Source organism: Emydura macquarii, unplaced genomic scaffold (assembly GCF_026122565.2).
Source record: "Emydura macquarii macquarii isolate MOO-44397 ecotype Brisbane River unplaced genomic scaffold, CSIRO-AGI_Emac_v2 contig_2171, whole genome shotgun sequence".
In the NCBI taxonomy this organism is placed as follows: domain Eukaryota; kingdom Metazoa; phylum Chordata; order Testudines; family Chelidae; genus Emydura; species Emydura macquarii.
Window position 1 is genome coordinate 1397037 of NW_027132308.1, and position 18880 is coordinate 1415916.

Genomic DNA, 18880 nt, shown 5'->3' on the forward strand with positions numbered 1-18880 from the left:
CTGTGTGTTTGAGGGAGAATCTAGGACCCGAGAGGAATCCTCATCTCTCCCCACCGCACCCCCTTGCATTACTTCCAGACTGTCAGATCAGCCTGTCAGTAAGGGAACTAGAGCTCAGGTTCGTCAGAGACTTGATGACGAGCCTTCCTTTTCTGGTTTGTCCCCTAATTCTCCTATTCCCACTGTTCAGGCTCCATTAAGAACCTACCCTGTCCCTATTGGAGATGGAAACATTCAGCAATCTTTTGTTCATGTTCCTTTTACTCCACAAGATCTACTCTTATGGCAGCAGGGTACTACGCGTTTATGTGATGACCCAGAAACAGTGTATAAAAAGTTTAAAATTTTTTTTTTTTTTACTTATAATCCATCTTGGGCAGATGTTACTCAGTTGTTAGATGCTCTTTTGACAGAGAAGGAAAAATTGAAAGTGATTCAGGAAACTACTAAGCAGGAGGGAGGGCAGGTTACCCGCCCATGGCCCATGGAAGATCCCTCATGGGATTATAATGATGCTGGGAGGAATAATTTAATTAATCATCGTTTAGCCTTACACTAGGAGCCATGCTCCCAGCTACTGCAAGCCACAACCCTAGTTTCCCTGGCCATGACAAAACTACACAGAGATGATACTATCTCTCCAGAGTGTGTCCTTTTTTTCTGAAACAGGCTCCATGGGACCAGAGTGGGGCCATGTTCACTTCACCAACTCAATCTACTCCCATTGGGCCACCCAGGCTTCATTCCCTCTTCCCACATAGCATGTGGAGGCTGTGAGGGAAGACAGACAACCCTTTCCAGTGGCAGGTGGGGAGAGGATGACTCATGCACCCAGAGATTCTCCTGTCAGCAAAGCTAGCTATAACAGGGGACCCACACTTTGGCTTACTGGCCCATTCCTCCAATCTCCAAAACTAGGCGTGCACGCCCGCTCGCTCTCGCTCTCTCTCTCTCAAACAACCTTGAAGCACTGACTGACAGGAGACTTGGAAGCAACAGTCCTTGAATCATGTCTGCTAGAGTCAGGAGTGCTGTACAAGAATCTAGACAGATTAGATCAGATCTGTGTTAGCTCTGTCCCTGGCTTTCCCCTCTGAGAAAATCAGCAGCTTAGTGCTGCCTGGGCATCTCTCTCTCCAACCCCTGTAGCCCCTTTGTTCTCTGTGGGAAACAGAACTACTGAGTCTCTATGTTAACCATGTGAGGACTAAATCCCCATTTCTCTTTGCCGCAAGGGTGAGGAGAGTGAAGAAAGATCCACAAAGGAACCACCAAGTCAAACTGCTCCAGAGAATGTGTTATTTGGGGGAAACATTGTGTTCAATGCCCTCTTCTGCCAGCCAGGCAAAGCTAGCATGGCAGGGCTAGTCTGTGGCCAAGAGGAGGATGCAGCTAGGAAAATGGATAGGGATGGATCTTTTTTTTTTTTTTTTAAAGTGACTTGGTGAGTCTGGTATTAATTTTTGAACCTCTGAGAGGTGCCAGTTGAACCACACTTGCACATCCAAATAGATAGTTGCCTAGGCAAATTAGGTAACCGTACATCTAATATAGTATTTGTTAGCAAAAACTGGTAACTGCATTCACAGGTAGCTGGATGACTAATTTATCTGATCTACATGACAGACTTCTCCTTCCTTCCACAAACACTTAGCTTGCCTTTTGTGATGAAGTGGGAATTTTCAGTAGTAGTTTTATGAATCCTATGTGTGCCTCAGTTTCCTCTGTATTTTGCATGGCTAGCTGGGGTGGGGGAAAGGACTCAGGGAAGTCTGGGATACATAGATCTGAATGTCACCTAGCTGTTTGAGTCTGCATGGGTCATTAAAACAAGAACTGGTGGAGGCTGACCCATTGGAAAATCCAAGAAGACTATGGAAAACCCAGTCACCAGAACATTGTCACCTAGACCAAGAGGGATATGGATTTCCCCGCCTCTCAGCAGGGAAGCTGAGCAAAGACCCCAGCTTGAGAACAAATGATTGGAAAGGTGTAAGGTGGTGGGGGCGAGGGGGAAGAAGAGCTGGCTGCTGGAAGAAATTGGGGTTCACTATAATTTCGCTGGGCTTTGGGCTAACCAGAATGAACTTTTTGCTTTAACCTTCCTTTCTCTGTGCTAACTTAAGGACTTCATATGTTGTGTTCCAGTTGACTAATAAACCCTACTGTTTTGACAACTATGTGAGTATCACTGAGAATGCTTGGTGAGGTATATTAGTCGCTGAAGAATGTACAAATCTCTACCAAGAATTTATCTCAGTTGGACTTGCTGATCAGAGCTCACCATGTAAAGCAGAAGTGCTGAAGGCCCAGAAGTTCAGTCTAAGGAGGTGGTGAAGCCTACCCTTGCAGGGAAAGTCAGACCCTTCGGGGGTCTGGCACACTGAAGGGGTTCCTTTTAGAGACTGTTTCAAAACTGGAAGTATAGCACCGATCCTGTGGATCCATGACACCTTTCTATAGCATTATTCACCTGAGGATCACACAGCATATTTACAAATAGAAATGAAACCTTACAACATTAGTTTAATTTCAGTTTTTACAAATACATTAGCATAATAAAGGAAAACCCAAGTTTGGTTTAGTAGTACATGTGAAGGATGATAGGATAGGATTTAATTCTGCACTCACTCCTGGGTGTAGGGCTTACTAACTACTGGAGGATGTTTACCTCTGTGCAGGGACATAAGCAGCACTTATGTCTCACTTGCATCCTATTTTGAGGGCTTCAGCAGCATTTAAGTGGTACAGAGCCTCTTATTCTCTGCACCAGGGTGAATTTTACGTTCCTGTGAGAATCAATATTGATTTTTATGGAATTACTTATGGCAATAAGCTTGTTACCCAGTCGTGTTTGCACAACTGGGTCCTTGGATTGCATCCTGACAGTTTTAAAAATGTGTGTTGTATGCTTAATACACAGCAGTGATTTTGAAGGAGCCTATCCAATCTATTTTATATTGACATGCCAAATGTGAAACTACCACTTTGTTTAACATTATTTCCTCTTCCATGCAAACCTATGTTTTTCTTCCACACACTTGCATTCTCAGGGTCTCTGAACTGTGATTGTATAATTTTTTAGAACTGTTTACAACTCATCTTACCTGGTTAAATGAAGGTGGTGGACCAAGTTTATATCTGGTGTTTGACACCATTGATTTCAATTTAGTTACCCGAGGAAAATTTTGTTCCCAAAAATATAAAAAACATAACAAAAGACACTGAAGATATGCAGTAGCAGGTGTACAAACATCAGTAGCTTACCTATGCATTCAAAACTCCTACCAGCACTTTGTACATATTGTGAATCTAAATTACATTCCAGAAAATGAAATTGTTTATCTAGGAAAAGCTATTTTGAAAAGCAATGTATTTAAGAGACTTTTTTTTGACATCTGCATAGTTCTGGGCTTATACTTAGTATAAGGATCACTATAACCCATAAAGTTATTCTATAAAAGGTTGAAGAGGAACCATCGCCATCTTACCATCATGTAAAAGTGGAGGCAATGTGTGGGAGATGAAATCTCTGTCCTAGAGTTCCCCTGTATCATTCCTATGGAGACGGTAGAGGGTAGGATTTACTTCTCCTCCTCCCCATCTGTGGAATGGACCTGGAATTCTACCCCAAGCCCTGCAGATAAAGGAACCTGTAGGAAGCAACAGCCACTGAAGCAGATGCTGAATGTTTGCACATTGGCTTTGGGGAACCCCTGCAACCCTTTACCTTCCTGAGAGGATGGTGGTTTCTTGGCTCCATGGAGTACCCCCAATACAGTATTTGCCCCTGGGCTTCAAATGTAAGTGAATCCCAGTGTGGAGTGGTTCAGTATAAAAATCTCTTGCTGACTTACCGCTGCCCTGGGAGGGCTAACATCTCCCCAGTCCAAATTCCTGCAGAGACCCCAGAGCTGATGGGGAACTTTCTGCAGGGCTTGCAGAAGGGCAGGGAGATAGTTAACCACTCTTTCGTGTGACACAGGAAAAATCAAAACCTTTCGGGTCTCTTGTACGTTTAGATCTCAGACCTGAACTGAACTCATTACAGGTGCCTTTGTAAGGACTTCACCAGGTCCAGGGCCACTGAAGTCAATGGAAAGTGCGTCAAAGGCACACATGACAGTGAAGATATTTTTTTGATTGCCTTTGGGCCTCACATTAGGGGATGAGCTTACACTAAATATTATGGGCAGAGGAGCTAGTGTTGCCTATATTTAAGGCTGCCTGACACTTCCCATTATAAGACCCTCTTTTCAGTTGTTTATAACTTTGCCAAAACCTTAAAGCTGAAATATTCCACGCAGGGGGCTGAATTTTTTGGGAAGTTTCAGTGAAACTATTTCTGAGAATAAGATTAGGGAAAAATACATTGTTTTGCCCATGCTTTTTTTAAAAAAAAAACAGCAAAAAACACAACCTCTTACAACTGAAGGGAAAGTCTCACGATTATGGCACTTGAATGCTTCACTGGGTAATTGGATTCTATCACTGCATCTGCCACAGAATTTCTGTGTGATGCTGAATAAGTCCTTAAACCATACTTTTCACAGGTGACTACTAAGTGCGTGTTTCTCATTTTCTGGGTGCCTGACTTGAGACCCTGGCATCTGATTTGCAGACCTGCTGTTGCAGTCATGAGTGCTCAAAAGTCATTGGAAGTTGTGCTTGGAACATATGAAGATAATGCTAAGAACTCTGAAAAACCAGGCCATATGCATTTCAAATTGGGCATGCAAAATTAGTATATATTTATGATTTTGCTGTCTGTGTTTCAGTTTCCTATCTGTAAAATGGAGATAATAGTACCTGACCTCAGAAGGCTGTTGTGAAAAATAACATGAATAATGTTTGTGAAGTTATCAAAAACTGTAGTGATGAGCACCATATTAAAAACCACAAAGAAATTAATAATTCTGTCTTCAGAGCAGAGATTGGATGGTGTGAAGTAAATAAATTATGGGGCCTCACATTGAACTATGAAGGGGAGCAGGCTGGAATTGACTAGGTGTTCATTCAGTGAGCACCATATATCCTGTGCACTGAATGAGACAGAGGTCCTGTGGAGAAAATAGTTATGTGATCATGTAATGAAAGACTGCATCATAACGGATACACACAAGGGGACTAATTTTTGAGTGCTTGACCTTGCAACCTTAGTATTCTTTTAATGTAGTTTTTTGTTTGTAAATGATGATAAGTTGTCCCTGGGAAGTATGGATGTACATAATCATATAAAACAGAAGAGATTAAAGGAACAGACTCACGTTAATGCTTCAGAGTAATTATAATGAGGTGAGACTCCCAGAAACTTCTGCACTTCATCCATCACTGTAGCTGGGTCACTTCTAAGCTGCTGTCCATCAATAATTAGCAACTGAAAGGACAGATATGTCCATTTAAGACAAAAAGCTCAGATCAATAAACTAAGCTACCTCATTTCCTCTGTGACATAATTGGAGGCAAGGTGAATTTGAGGCATTAACAACAGTCGTGTAACTGAACTGTTTTTAGCCTTATTGTCTTTTAGCTCTGCATCATGCTGGAGACATATAATCTTGCATCTGACAATTGATGGAACTGCTTGGATGCCTATATTGTTCTCCCAAGATAGCTATTTTTGCATTTAGAAGCAAAGAATAAAATCAAAATCCCAAAGATACACAGAATACAGAGAAAAACAGATTTAAAAAGCTTGATCATCTAAGTCAGACATACAAAACATTCAAAAGCATTAAAATACACACTAAGCTTTCAGAGAGAAATAAGTACATAAATATCCAGTAATTAAATAGTAACCACTATGCAGCTGCAGCAGAGTGATAGTATCTGATAATCAATATGTACTTTCAAAAGTTCATTAGCAAAATCTGGTCTGATGCAAAGCTACCTCGGTGCTACACTGGACTTTGAGTCTAGCTGGTAAAGGTATAAATAGAAGCTTTTACAGTACAAAACTGTACAGATAACTAAATTGAATGGGTGTGTTTCATATTTTATTGTGAGGGCTTATGAATTATTAACTTTTTGAGTGCACATTAGCAAGCACAATAAGTGCACTTTCCGCATGCATGTTATAAAGAATGAGTGCCCAATGTTGTGTATCTTGTAAAATTAATCACTGCAACCAGGCAAAACATGCTGGTAGTCAGTTTTACAAGAAATATGTCAATGTGCACCTGCATGCCTAATAGCAGGGTCTGCATTCGCTGTGATGAAATATAATTCCTGCAGGGGAAAAGAGAAACCTTAACATATGTCTTAGGAGCAGGTCAGGCCTTAAAAACAGTGAAAGTAAACAGGTAATTGGAGTCCTGGCTTTCTTGGGGACCCAGAATCACGTCCATGTTCTGAAATTTGTGGGAGAGTCTTGTGTCCCCCTCCCTTAGCAGGACCAGAGATGGAATAAACAACTCGCTGTAGGAAATCCTTCCTGCTGCGGATCCCCCCAACTTGGCATGCTTTTTTGGGAACTTTGCATCCCATGCAAACTCTGCCGCTCGTAGGCTGGTACTTGTTGCCTATCAAAAAAGAAGCAAGACTAAAGGAAGACGATGCAAGTCACTTAAATACCCAATCCTCTTCTTCCTGGGACTGGTCTATTTTCCCCTTTGCAAAGCAGCTTCAGGCAATGCAACAGGAAAGGCCAGTCATGGACAGAGACAGATCCTATAGATCTTTTTGGCTTACTAGTTTTTAGACTAACTAGACATAGCCTGTGCTGCCTAGTTTCACACAGTCTCCTTAAGTCCTGGCCAGACTAGGCAGTCACCAAGGAAATTGCTTATTACCTTACATATCCCTTTTCCTTCCATATCCACTCTCTTTGTAGGGGTAGAAGGTATGATGGGGAGTATGGAGCATCTTTAGGTGTGTGTTGTGTTAACCTGCTTTTTAGTAAGAAATAGGTATTCTGTGAGGGGTTTTATAAAGATGATTTTAGCTAGATGTGTGTTTGTATGGATTTTCCATGAAAATTTTCTAAAAATCCATCAAAAAGCATCACAAGATTAGATGTGATGTTGGTACAAATTGAGATTGCTGTTATCAAAATCAGTGAACTGTGTGAAACGGCTAGCAGGAAATTACCTGGAAAGTGGAAAAGTAACTCAGCCATCTTTCTATATGAGTAGCATACCACCCAGGGATCAGACATCTCTTCTGGAGAGTCTTTAACTCTGATGGAGCCCAATGGCCTGATGTAATCACGTCATAGAAATTGAACTTCAGAGCAGCAGGGTCCTCATGAGATCGCTGGTGCTAGTGAATGAAATTGAGAAACAATTAGCTGTAATTAGCCAGAAAGTTATGCCATAATTGAGGGAAAAAGTGAATAGTGTATTATTTCAGACTTCCAAACATAGTTACGAATTCAGTCAATTGCAGCTTCAAAGCTATTGTGTTATGTGATGAAATATCCTGGATAGATTATGGTCTCATTTTCAAATGCTCTACACCATTCCCACTGAATATTAGTAGTGGCTATCAAATCCTTAATAATAACACCATCACCACCATACACACTACCCAACCACACATCACAAACCAAAAACCTATGACTGTTCCAATGGAAGAAGATGATCTATGGTTCTCTTCATTCTCAGGTGTTCTGGGCTTGAGGCAGGAGAGCACTTGGTGAAATTATTCGGCCTGTATAATGCAGGAGATCAGACTAAATGATCCATTTTAGCCTTAACTATCTATGAATCATCTGTTTTACTAAGAAGGGATATTACCCAGGCACTCAATTAGCTATTTGTAGAGACCAACAAGCCCATGTTAATAGCACATGGAGCCTAATTTATTGAAATATTTGGAACTGGTAGCATTTCACACGCACTTTTGCAATCACTTGACAAAGGCATGCACAAGCTGCAAGGCAGTGGAGAATCAGGTCCAACAACTGTATATACACCAGCAACACGTGGACCCTTAATTCCCCACAAGTGCAGCTCTAGCTTTTGTAGCACAGTTGGTAGTTGTGGTGTAGACAGGACACAGACTTCTACACACAGACTTCAGTTTAGGGTGACCAGACAGCAAGTGTGAAAAATCAGGACCGTGGAGGCAGGGGAGGTAATAGGTGCCTGTACAAGACAAAGCCTCTAATATCAGGATGGTCCCAATAATATTGATCACCCTACTAAAGTTCTGCGAGTGTTGGGATTGATGGAGCTGCAGTAATGGAGAATTACAGATCCAAATTCTGCTAGAGTAGATGCAACCATAGGGCCTGATTCACCACTGCTTTGCGACTTGTGTAATCTTGTGTGAATGTGCTCAGGATAGGACTGGAAGGAGTGTGTATTGCAGTGGTGAACTAAACGCTTTATATTGTTATTTGCAAACCTCATGGTAGGGTATCAGAATTTTTGCACTTCATGCCTAGTTTAACATTCCTTATAGTTGAAGTCTTGGGCATTGATGTGGCTATTTAATTTATCTGTACAAATATGGCAAGTTGCTATATATATATATATATATATATATATATATATATATGTTTAAAAAAAATTTTTAAAACACAAGTGTGAATTCTTTTTAGAGACAATCCATCTCTCCTCTGGAACATCTCCCCGGAAGGGGGGTGAATTAATTATCACTCACTGATTTTGATTTCATTACCCATTTCTCAATGACAAGGTCCCTACCTGATACCAGGAGTATGCCCGATCTGATGGGTCAATGAGAATGGTGATGATCTTGGCCTTGGGGATCAGGGAAGCTGCTCGTCTGGGAGCCTCCTCAGAATGGAAGTAGTTGGCACTTTTCTCAAACAGAAAGTCAGTGGTGACATTGGATGGGGTAGGGAAGAAATTCATGTACCTGGGGAGAGGGAGACAATGCTTTGAATTAAGAAAATAATAAATTGTCTTGTGCATATATTCTGCATTTCATAGCAAGTAGAAATGTTAATCTTCAAACATAACTGACAAATGGAAGAAAACAAAACTAAAATGGTCAAAAGATTCATTCTAAAGTAGTAACTGTAACAGACACTGGCTGGGGGCAATGATGTGAACAGCCAAACACTGTGACTGTATTGCCAGTGATTTCCACTAGTGATAAGGAAATTACTCATTGTACTTGTAACAAATATTCATTGGATAATTGGAAATACTCTTTTTCCTATGAGCATTTTTAACAATAAAAGTGTTCAAACGGATTCACATATAAGTGCTCCTAATTTGAAGTCAAAGTGTGTACGGATTAAAGAAATGGAGTGAGATTCTGGACTGTGCTTCCACGAGGTGTAGCACAGAACCGGCTGCCCAGTGGGAGGAGAGGCTAATGTGGCTTTAAGCCACCTTTGTATCCTCCCAGCTCTGGGGGCAGTGCTACCTGGAATCTGAGGGGAGCTACATGCTTCAGTCCCAGCATGCTCCCTGTGCCAGCCTGCATGTCTTCCTCAGTTCCTATGCCTCAAAAATTCCATCCTAGATGGATTTGTGCCTTTTAAAGCCCCTAACCCTGATGCAGGCCCCTTACCTGGTGTAAACAGATCAAAGCAGGGATCATAATCTCACTGCAGACATAGAAATATTAGAGATGGAAAAACATGGAATAAATTGTGATATGTTTGTTCTTGCTCTTCTAACTTAATTTGCCGATTGCGGGCCAGTCAACGGAGTTGCACTGACTTACATCAGCTGAAGAACTCGTGTTGTGCAGAGCAAGATAGATGTTTTAGAAACTAAGTCAATATAGAATTATCTTCTGCTTGTTGTTCCAGCAATGTCACTCACTATACATTCAACATTCCATATGCTCTTTGAATGCTTCCCTGGATATAGGCCATACATCTGGATGTATGTTGGGTATAACAAAATAAATCTGCAACCTCCCTCACCTTTTTTATGATACAATCTCTGCATGTATCAGAAATAAACAAAAAACACAAAAATACACATGCATCTTACAATAAAAGGCATCCGAACTCTGGTTATCTCGCTAGTGATATGAGACATTCTCCATTATGTAGTATGACAAAATGTGCCATGAAGCGTTTCCATCTCCTTGGTTTTCACAACATTTTAAACCTAGTAATCCAGTATTTCTCTTAAGCTAAGTTTAGCCACTGTGATAATGTTGTTTTCAGTGATTTTTTAAAAATATGTTCTGTAGTCTGTGTCTCTTGCAGCATATGTACAGCTTCATATGATTTAAACAAGAAGATTAGCCTTTTCAAATACATATATGTGGCAATGTTCCTCCTACATATTAGCTTCAATACAAGTGTGAGGACAGGTAGTACCTTTTCGTACATGTATCGCTACAAAATAATTTCCTTAAACAAAGATTTTAAAACCCATGTTAAAGAGTATGAGAAAATGGCAATCTAAAGTTCCTTATTAATGGCTAAGTTCTGCCACACTTTGTTACGCTGTATAGTACCTTACTCTACAAGCAGTCTCAATGATAGATTATGCCACACTTATTCATGTTGAATAAGACCCTACTTTATAAGTAGTTCCATCTGAGAAAGGGTGGCACAATCTAGTCTATTCAAATCAATATGATCATGATGAAATTGCAGAGGAAGGTATAACTCACCATGGAGATGGGTGTCAGAATTGGGCTCTCTATTATATTAGTTTACTAGAAACTATGACAGTTATTGTAACATCTAAATAAAATTAAGGACAACACTTGATTAACTGTCCTATCATTTTGAATTAGTTTCTAATTCATTCTGATTAGTGCCAAGCATAGCAAATTCATCTGGTAATTATGTGGTTGTCACATATACTTCTATAATTGCTCCATTGTGATTTAGCATGCATTAATAATGGACATTTATTTTTTCTTAGGCTTCTTACCAGTCAATTCCCTTGTGATAGTTGTTTCCATTGAAGAATTGAACTTCTTCAAAAGTTTTTGGACTAGGAAGATTACTGATGATAGAAGGATGTATAAGGAGAAATAAATAAAGTGCTGTTGTTCCTAAAGAAAAAAAAGAAACCAGAAAACCCAAGACACAGGATTATCTGACTCATTTAGGAAGGGTAAGAAACATCTAGAGCTTTTACATTTAAGCAAGCATTTCTGAACAAATATGCATAAATGAAGAGAAAGATTTTAAAAAGGGTTTTTTATAAGATAAATTCTCATTAATGAAAGGATGTGTTAGCATGCTGGAGTTTTAAATATGAACAGGTAATGCATGTAGGTTTATTTGTTCTGTGGTCATTAATTCTTTCATTCTCACGAGTCCAAATTCTGCTGTGATGCATGTGTGAGGTTTCTGTTAACGTCAGAGGAAGCCATGTTTTTGCATATAATGGCAGAATTTGGCTCTAACTTTAGCAACATATTTCATGTTAAAACAATGCATGTTTTGTACAACTTTTCTTAAGTAATTATTGTAGGACTGTTACCATTTCTCTCAATCTTTGTCAATATCTGTTTATGTCCTTTGGATTGTAGAGGTTAAAGAATACATACCCACTGCCCAAATTACATAACATTCTTTCCCACCATATTAGACTAAGAGCAAATATACACTACAAAATTAAGTTGATTTAAGTTACGGTGACATACAGCCGCCACAGTGATTAAATTGCTTTTTCATGTCCACACTATGCTCCTTGTGTCCGCGGTGTGCACCCCCATCTGGAGCACTTGCACTGATTTAACTGTCAGTTTGGGCATTGTGGAATTGCGTCTGAAAGGCAGCAACAGTCGACGTAAGCAATGCAGTGTCTACACTGATACTGCATCGACCTAACTACATCGACCTAACGGCTATACCTTTCGCAGAGGTGGAGTTATCAAGTTGGTGTAGTGGGCGAGTTATATCAGGGGGCACTACATTTTAATGTAGACACTTACAAACCTAACTTTTCGATGTAACTTAGGTTGACTTGATTTTTTAGTGTAGATTTGCCCATAGTCTAGTATGGTGGGAATCTGCCTGACGTCAATCTAACTCTGTAGTGTAGACCAAGAGTAAATGTTGTAAGTAGCAGGGATGGCCTCTTTACAGGACGCACTAAGAAAGAGAGTTTCATGCTATTTTGCCACAGCAAATGAAAAGTGTTGTGATATTGCAGCAGAATGTGTTTTTAAACTTTCTATTAATTGATTATATTCCATTTAAAATGTCTCTTAAAAAAAAAAAAACACACACATCTTACCTCCAGGTGAGATTTATGGTGACTTGGTTGATAAATACATGTTTTTGTTTTTTATTTGTTTTTTATTTGTTTTTAAAATACAAGAATTTAAAGATATATTATGGAGGGCATGCCTAATGCTTAGAACATCAGTAAACAATGTATCATTGACTCTATCACTCTAGTCTGCCTAAACTGGTTGTGGCACATACGGTATGTGTAGCCACATGCTGCAGTGAAAAACAGGCTGCATCCACACTGTGGCGTATAGCTACATGTGGTAGTGAATGGCTTTGGCAAAGGGGAGACAGCAGGGCACCACACTGTTAAAAATAGCAATGTAGATGGGAGAGACACTGCTTGGATGTGTAGAGAGCTCTGTAAGGTATATACCCTAAGGGTCTTTAGTCATCAAAGCAGTGCCTCACAGTCTACGCTGCTGTTTATACCCTTACTATGGGGAAGTGCAATGTCTGGACTTTACACATTGCCATACGTGTAGACATAGTTTAAAGTAACCTTGGGCAAGTTGCTAACTTGTTTGCCTGGGCTTCCATCGTCTGTAAGATGGTGATAATACTAACTATCCCACAGGGATGTTTATTGGTCTTAAAAGTTTGTACAGCACTTTGACATTTTTTATGAGTTTCTGGGAAAAAATGATTACATGAGATCTGTATAAATACCTCACTGATATATAGTGCTATTCATCTTTAGATCTCAAAGCACTATACAGAGGAGGTAGGCATCAACTGTAGAACATACAAAATACATCATGAGTGAAATGCTTTCACTCTTATTATCCTCTTACAGAGCTGCCCTTCAACTCATGAGAAAGTAATCAGGACAAAATCATTCCTTACACAGTTGTACACTGAGTTTTGGTAATTGCCCATATTTAGTTTCTAGTTTTTCTAACTGCATTGTTTTCATTATGGTAGAATGAAATGCTGCATCTTCTCCATGAATGAAATTCAGCCCTGTACAGAGTGCCAGCTCAGAAGCTTAAATCTCATCTTAAAACAGGGCACAAGTCTTGGGCTGACCCTATGCAGAGGAATGAATTTGACTCTGTGTTCTTTTTTGCATTGAAATAAAGCCTGGGAACAATAATCAAAACATAGCCTAGTATTTTAATGTGCAGCCTCCCTTTTAATGAAGCTACCTGCTCCCATCCAAAAGTTATCACCAAAATAACTAATCCCATAATTACTGGGATTCAGTATAAATTCCTTTTGACCTCACGAGCCTTTCCAGTTCAAAGAAAGGTGTTATCAAAACTATCCAAGTCCTTTGCTTCTGCAAAAATCAACTGGAAATCCCATGAGAAGAGGCATTTTTGTTAGATTTGACACTATTTCTGGTAGGAGTACTGTGATGACAACCTGGGCTTAGTTCTAAAACGGGCTGATGGTTTGGAAAGAGAGTTCTTATTTTATCCAAACCACTTTCTCTCCATAAGCAGTGGAAGAGTTAACAGCAGCTATCCATTCCTATTCAAAATGTATTACAGCTATAAATTTGAATTCACTCTGTCATGCATTATTCCAAATAAATATATACAAGACCAAAAAGTTAGGCTACAATATATGCTTAGAATCACATCCTTTATTCAAGTCATTGCAATTCACCATTTCTCACCTGTTTTCTGAGGTCCAATCACAAGAAATTTTGGTAGATGGTCACAAGTTTTATCTCTGGACCAGATATCCCTATGCCGTTTATCATCACATGGATTCTGAAAGAGGAAAAAAAGAATTATTTTTCTGTCACACTGGAGGAAATTTCAAAAGCCCTGATGCAGCAGAGATTTACACACACACTTAATTTTATGCACATGGATGAAATCCTAGCATGGTTGAAGTCAGTGGCAAAACTTTCCAAATTTCACCCCAGGATTTCAGTCCTGCAAGGAGCTAAGCATTCTGGTCCCACAAATGAATCAGTTAAGAATGTTAGGCACATGCATGAGTGTTTTGGTACATCAGGGCCAGAATGCTCCATATGCTGCAGGATCAAGACCTAGAGAAGTGTCAATGAAATCAGTAAAGATGAGCAATTGTGTACATTTTGCAGGATCAGTTTCAAAAACAAAATCTTGCGAGGCTATAGCATTTCCTTCTTTCTCCCTATATATTACGTGCATGAGACTTTATTGTTTATAGATTCATTGATTTTTAAGACCAGAAGAGATCATCATGATCATCTAGTCTGATCTCCTGCATCGCATGCCAGAAAATTTTACCAAATGAAGCCCATAATATCTGGCTGAGCTAGAATATAGCTTCAGGTGTTCAGCCTCTCCCAGAATCAGAGATGCCAGAATATGCATAGTGTTGTTACAATGCTGTCTGAAATACCACATGAAATAAGGGCACTCAAAATACTCATTTACATCAGATGTAAATGTGATTGGCATCTTGTAAATGGCTAGGCAGATGGACTGATATAGATAGATGAATGTAATTCCCTCCACCCCCATTGTAAATAAGCATTTGAAAACTAAGATGGAAGGTTATTTTACTGATGTGATATAAATATTCATAGTAAGAAAAGAGTAAAATGATTTTACTAGTTGTGCTGGAAAAGCTTACATACTGGTACAGTTAGGAATAGGAACACCATGCGAATTACCTGACCCATCACAATGAAACACGCTCAAGTTAGAAGATTCACCATTAATCCATAGAATAAAAGATCCAGCTCCTTAGCTGGTATGTATCAGTGTAGCTCAGTTGAATAAATCCATTTACACCCAATAAAAGATCTGTCCCCAAACTTTAAGTTATTACAGCTGGCCAGCCATTTTCAAACACAAAAGTTTTGAAATGGAAAATTCAGAAAATCCTCTTTCATTCTTAAATTTATTATTTTTAGTCTTAATCCAGAACCGACATTTTTTTTTGTCTTCTCTTCCCTGCCCATCTCACCGCTTCCCCCAGATCTTTTTTTCATTTTTCCATTTTTATTTTTTTTTAAATTGAGCTCTTTCCCATTTTTCAACCAATCTAAAATATTGGATTTAATAAATTTGAAGAAAGCAAAATCTGCTTGCAGATATTCCACGGGAATAAAATAAAGCTAAATTAATTGATCAAGTTGCTTGCGTCACATTAATCAGCTCTTGTAGTGACTGATAATTGTCACGGTACAGTCTGTATGCTTCAGTTTGCCACATGAATTGATGGTTATAATTCAGTTCCTAGTGAGCAGCTATCCACATCATTATTAGAAGTCTTGTTGGCATTCTCTTCTCTGGGGCCTGGAGACTGAACTACCTTCTCATCCCTGGAGGAAATCCCTCCAAGTCAAGGCTGATGTAAAGCAGTCTGGAGAAGCTCCTTCCTGCACTCCACCTGTAGAGGACACTCTTCTCTAGTTCTGCCAGTCTGACACAGTTCACAATCACTTTGGCCCTGATCAAGCAAATGAGTCAGTGAGACTTTTCATGTGCCTAAAATTAAAGTACATGCCTAAGGGCTTTGCATAATTGAAGCTTAAATTCACTTTAGATTTAAAAGGAATAAAAATTAAGTATTAACAACCAAATTTCCATTTATGGTTAAGGTTACCCATTACTATTATGCCTTGTAGCTATTCATATTATTTATTAGGTGACAAAGAAGTTTCAAGTATATAATAGCTAGCGACAATTTAAATATACATAACAATCCAAAAGACAGGAAAAAAGAGACATTTAGGATTATCCAACCATATCTTTTTATCACATGTTAATGCAAAATAAAAATGTGTGAACAGAAAACAAAAATAATTGATTATCCAAGAAGTTATTACACTGATGTTGTCTTTGCATAAACTGGTAATGGAAGACCTAATTTGTTAATGCATTAAGTTAACAAAATATAACGGGACAAATTTTTAGCCGGTGAAAATTAGTGTAGCTCTATCAATGGAAGTTAGGCCAATTTATACATTTGCTGCAGATCTGGCCAAAACAAGTAAAAACAAATTCTGCTCTCTAATACCACCATAAATCTGGAATAAGTACACAGATTTCTTTTAAATTATTCTGGATTTACACTTTTGTATCTGAGTGTATGCTTTGGCATATCATGTTTTGAATCCAGATGAACTATGAATATATAATAATTATTTGACAATTGCTATTGTCTGGCATTATGGGAGGGTTGATGTTCATTTCAAAGGGAGGTGGGAACTAGTCATTAATGAGTGGGTAAGACACTCCTTTATTTTCAAAGTAACCGTTCATGCTAATGACTGTCTCCCATGTAGGCCTTTTTCCTTGCTGTTTTAAAGAAGGGGATGCTGTATTCTGGGAATCCTTACTATAGATGTAGTGACTTAATGCTGTGATTCCATATTAATGGGCTCAATGAATCTGCATTGTGGTAGCTCTCACTCAGCTGTTTTCATCTTAATGATTGTGCAACAAGATAAGTTAATAGAATGTGATGCATCAAGAAAACAATAGAGAAGTGAAGCTTTCCCCCAGATAAATATCAAGTAGCTACTCCTAACATGGCTGATATTTGGCTGAGTTTAAGCAAGTGCTTTCTCTGTGTAGGTAACATGACAGCTAACAACTTTTCTGAAAATATATTCTTAGTCAAAGCTGTTGTCTTGGAAGAAAATTAAATTAATAAAAACAAACAAACAAACAAAAACCAAAATATCTTCATATTTAATGTGTCTTTTTTTGCAAAAGATTTTAGAATTGCATTGTAATTGAAGAATTATGAGTGGGACTATTGCCAGCAATGTTGTATTACCTGCCAGAGAGGGTCCTTTTGCTCAGAGAAGAGCTCAAAGTACTTGTGAGCCAGCTGAACTGGAGGCAGAGTCTGTAGTTTTAGGTTAGTCCAACTCTTAACAAAGTTGGCCAGATTCAAAAAGGTGTATAACCCCAGGCGGTCATTCCCATAGTTAGACAAATGGGTCATGAAGATGCTGATCTGAAAGGTAAACAAAAGTGTTTTATAAACCTTACAACAGCAGGACATCAATAGATGGCAGTAGCTGTATTTGGAAGATTGAGTCTTCCATTTTCCTGTAATAATTAAAAAAAATTTAAACTAGCTCTGCAAGTATTTTGCATAGTCATTCTAACCTGGAGTCATGCCTGTTCACAAGTTTTACAGCCCAAACTTTGTCTGCATCTGCAACATCCCCTTCAAGTTCCCCCATACCACTCAGAGGATTTGTTCCCTCAGCAGGTTCCCCATGAACTGGCATTAAAATGCTACATTTGGGCTATGGCTACACTGACGGCGGCAAAGTCGCTGCCGTCAGATTGATTGCTCTGGATCGACTGAGCGGTCAGTGAAGACCTACTCAGTCGATCCAGAAATTGATGTTCTAAGACCACCTTCACAAGTGGAGCAGTGCTGCGTCGACGGGAACACGGTTCCCATCGGCACAGTGAAGCGAAGAAGAGGAGACCAGAAGTCAACGGGAGTTGCGTAACTGCCGTCGTCTGCTGCCGAATCCGGAGGTAAATGTAGACAGGGTCTTAGACATTTCTTCCTTCTCTTATTCTGAAGTTTAGAAACAAACCAAACAGTCCTCCATCCCATTTTCTCTGTTTTTAATCCCTGACTTCTCTCAAACAGTATACTTATAAGTTTTTTTCCCTTGTCCTTCCTCAATTGTCTTTTGTCTGCTACAATATTCATAGGTTCACAGTACTCCCACAACTCATCGAACACATTTTTTTTACCCCACGAAATTATGAAGTGAATTTACTCCTCATGAAGGTGCTGATATCTTGAGCCAGGTCTGATGCATTCACATGCAGTGTAGGTTTCCTCACATAGTACTTAAACCCTCCCCACCCTCACCCTGAATTTTGTGTTTGTGAGAAGTTCCAGAAAAATCTTAGAGATTACTGGGATTCATTTATTTCATGGAGACCATACATTGCGGGCTACAGGAGTAACCACTTCCTCACCAATGCGAATTAACCCCTTTCCAGTATGACCACGTCAAAGGAGAAAGGAAAGTTCAGTCTACATGCTCATTCCATCTCTGTAACTTAAACTGTCAACAATGGTGTTGACTAGTGCCAATTGTAATGGTGTTTTCTGAAGCAGCAATATCCTCCCTAAGAACTGGACTGACACCAGCATTTCATTTAACTTTCACCAACATATGGCCATCAGCCTGTATAAACTCTCAATCGCTATACAACTGGATATAGATTGGATTCAAATTGGTGACTGAGAAATGAAGGCTCTATTTCTTTACCACAGAGCACCCTTTTCTCTCTCTCACCCTCCCCACTTTTGACTTCAGAACCCTTGCAGTTTCAGTCCTTGTACTCTTTTACAGAGATTGAAAAATTGCTGTGATGGTTTTGTGATATCGTAAAACTGATTTTCACTTGCCCCGTTTTTGTTGACATCATAATACATACTTATTTGAATTTGATAATCTCTAGCTATTTTTGGCTTAAACCCCCGCCCCCCCAACTTCTGTTTACAGAAAACACTTGAAAGCCTGCATAAAAATGTTCTTTACCTTAAATGCAGATTTTTTTTTTGTTGAATTAGCATTATAGTAGGCTGGAAATTTTAGATTCCAGAAATAATTTATCAACCTCAAATAAAATGTCACTAAAAGGCTGCATTTCTCCTTGAGGGTAATATGATTCCTGTCTTTTTAGCAGTCTTATTTTGTTTCTCCTTTACATGATTACTGCTTTGCAGATCACCATCTCAAGCTAGGTGATGAAGGAATTAATATGAACAGTGACAAACAGACTTCATAGCACTACACATAAAGAT

The 18880-nt window shown here is 39.2% G+C and overlaps 1 protein-coding gene across 3 annotated transcripts in view; it reads right to left on the bottom strand.

Annotated features, from left to right (window-relative positions):
- LOC137160226 (bifunctional heparan sulfate N-deacetylase/N-sulfotransferase 4) overlaps positions 1 to 18880 on the bottom strand; it is a 159427-nt gene that overhangs the window by 12903 nt on the left and 127644 nt on the right. For all 3 annotated transcript variants that reach the window (XM_067558683.1, XM_067558681.1, XM_067558682.1), the window contains 6 exons: positions 16868 to 17050; positions 13758 to 13854; positions 10821 to 10944; positions 8652 to 8826; positions 7090 to 7260; positions 5268 to 5377 (listed from right to left, as the gene is read on the bottom strand). In XM_067558683.1, coding sequence (XP_067414784.1) covers positions 5268 to 5377; positions 7090 to 7260; positions 8652 to 8826; positions 10821 to 10944; positions 13758 to 13854; positions 16868 to 17050 — 860 coding nt within the window. The remainder of the gene's footprint in view (positions 1 to 5267; positions 5378 to 7089; positions 7261 to 8651; positions 8827 to 10820; positions 10945 to 13757; positions 13855 to 16867; positions 17051 to 18880) is intronic.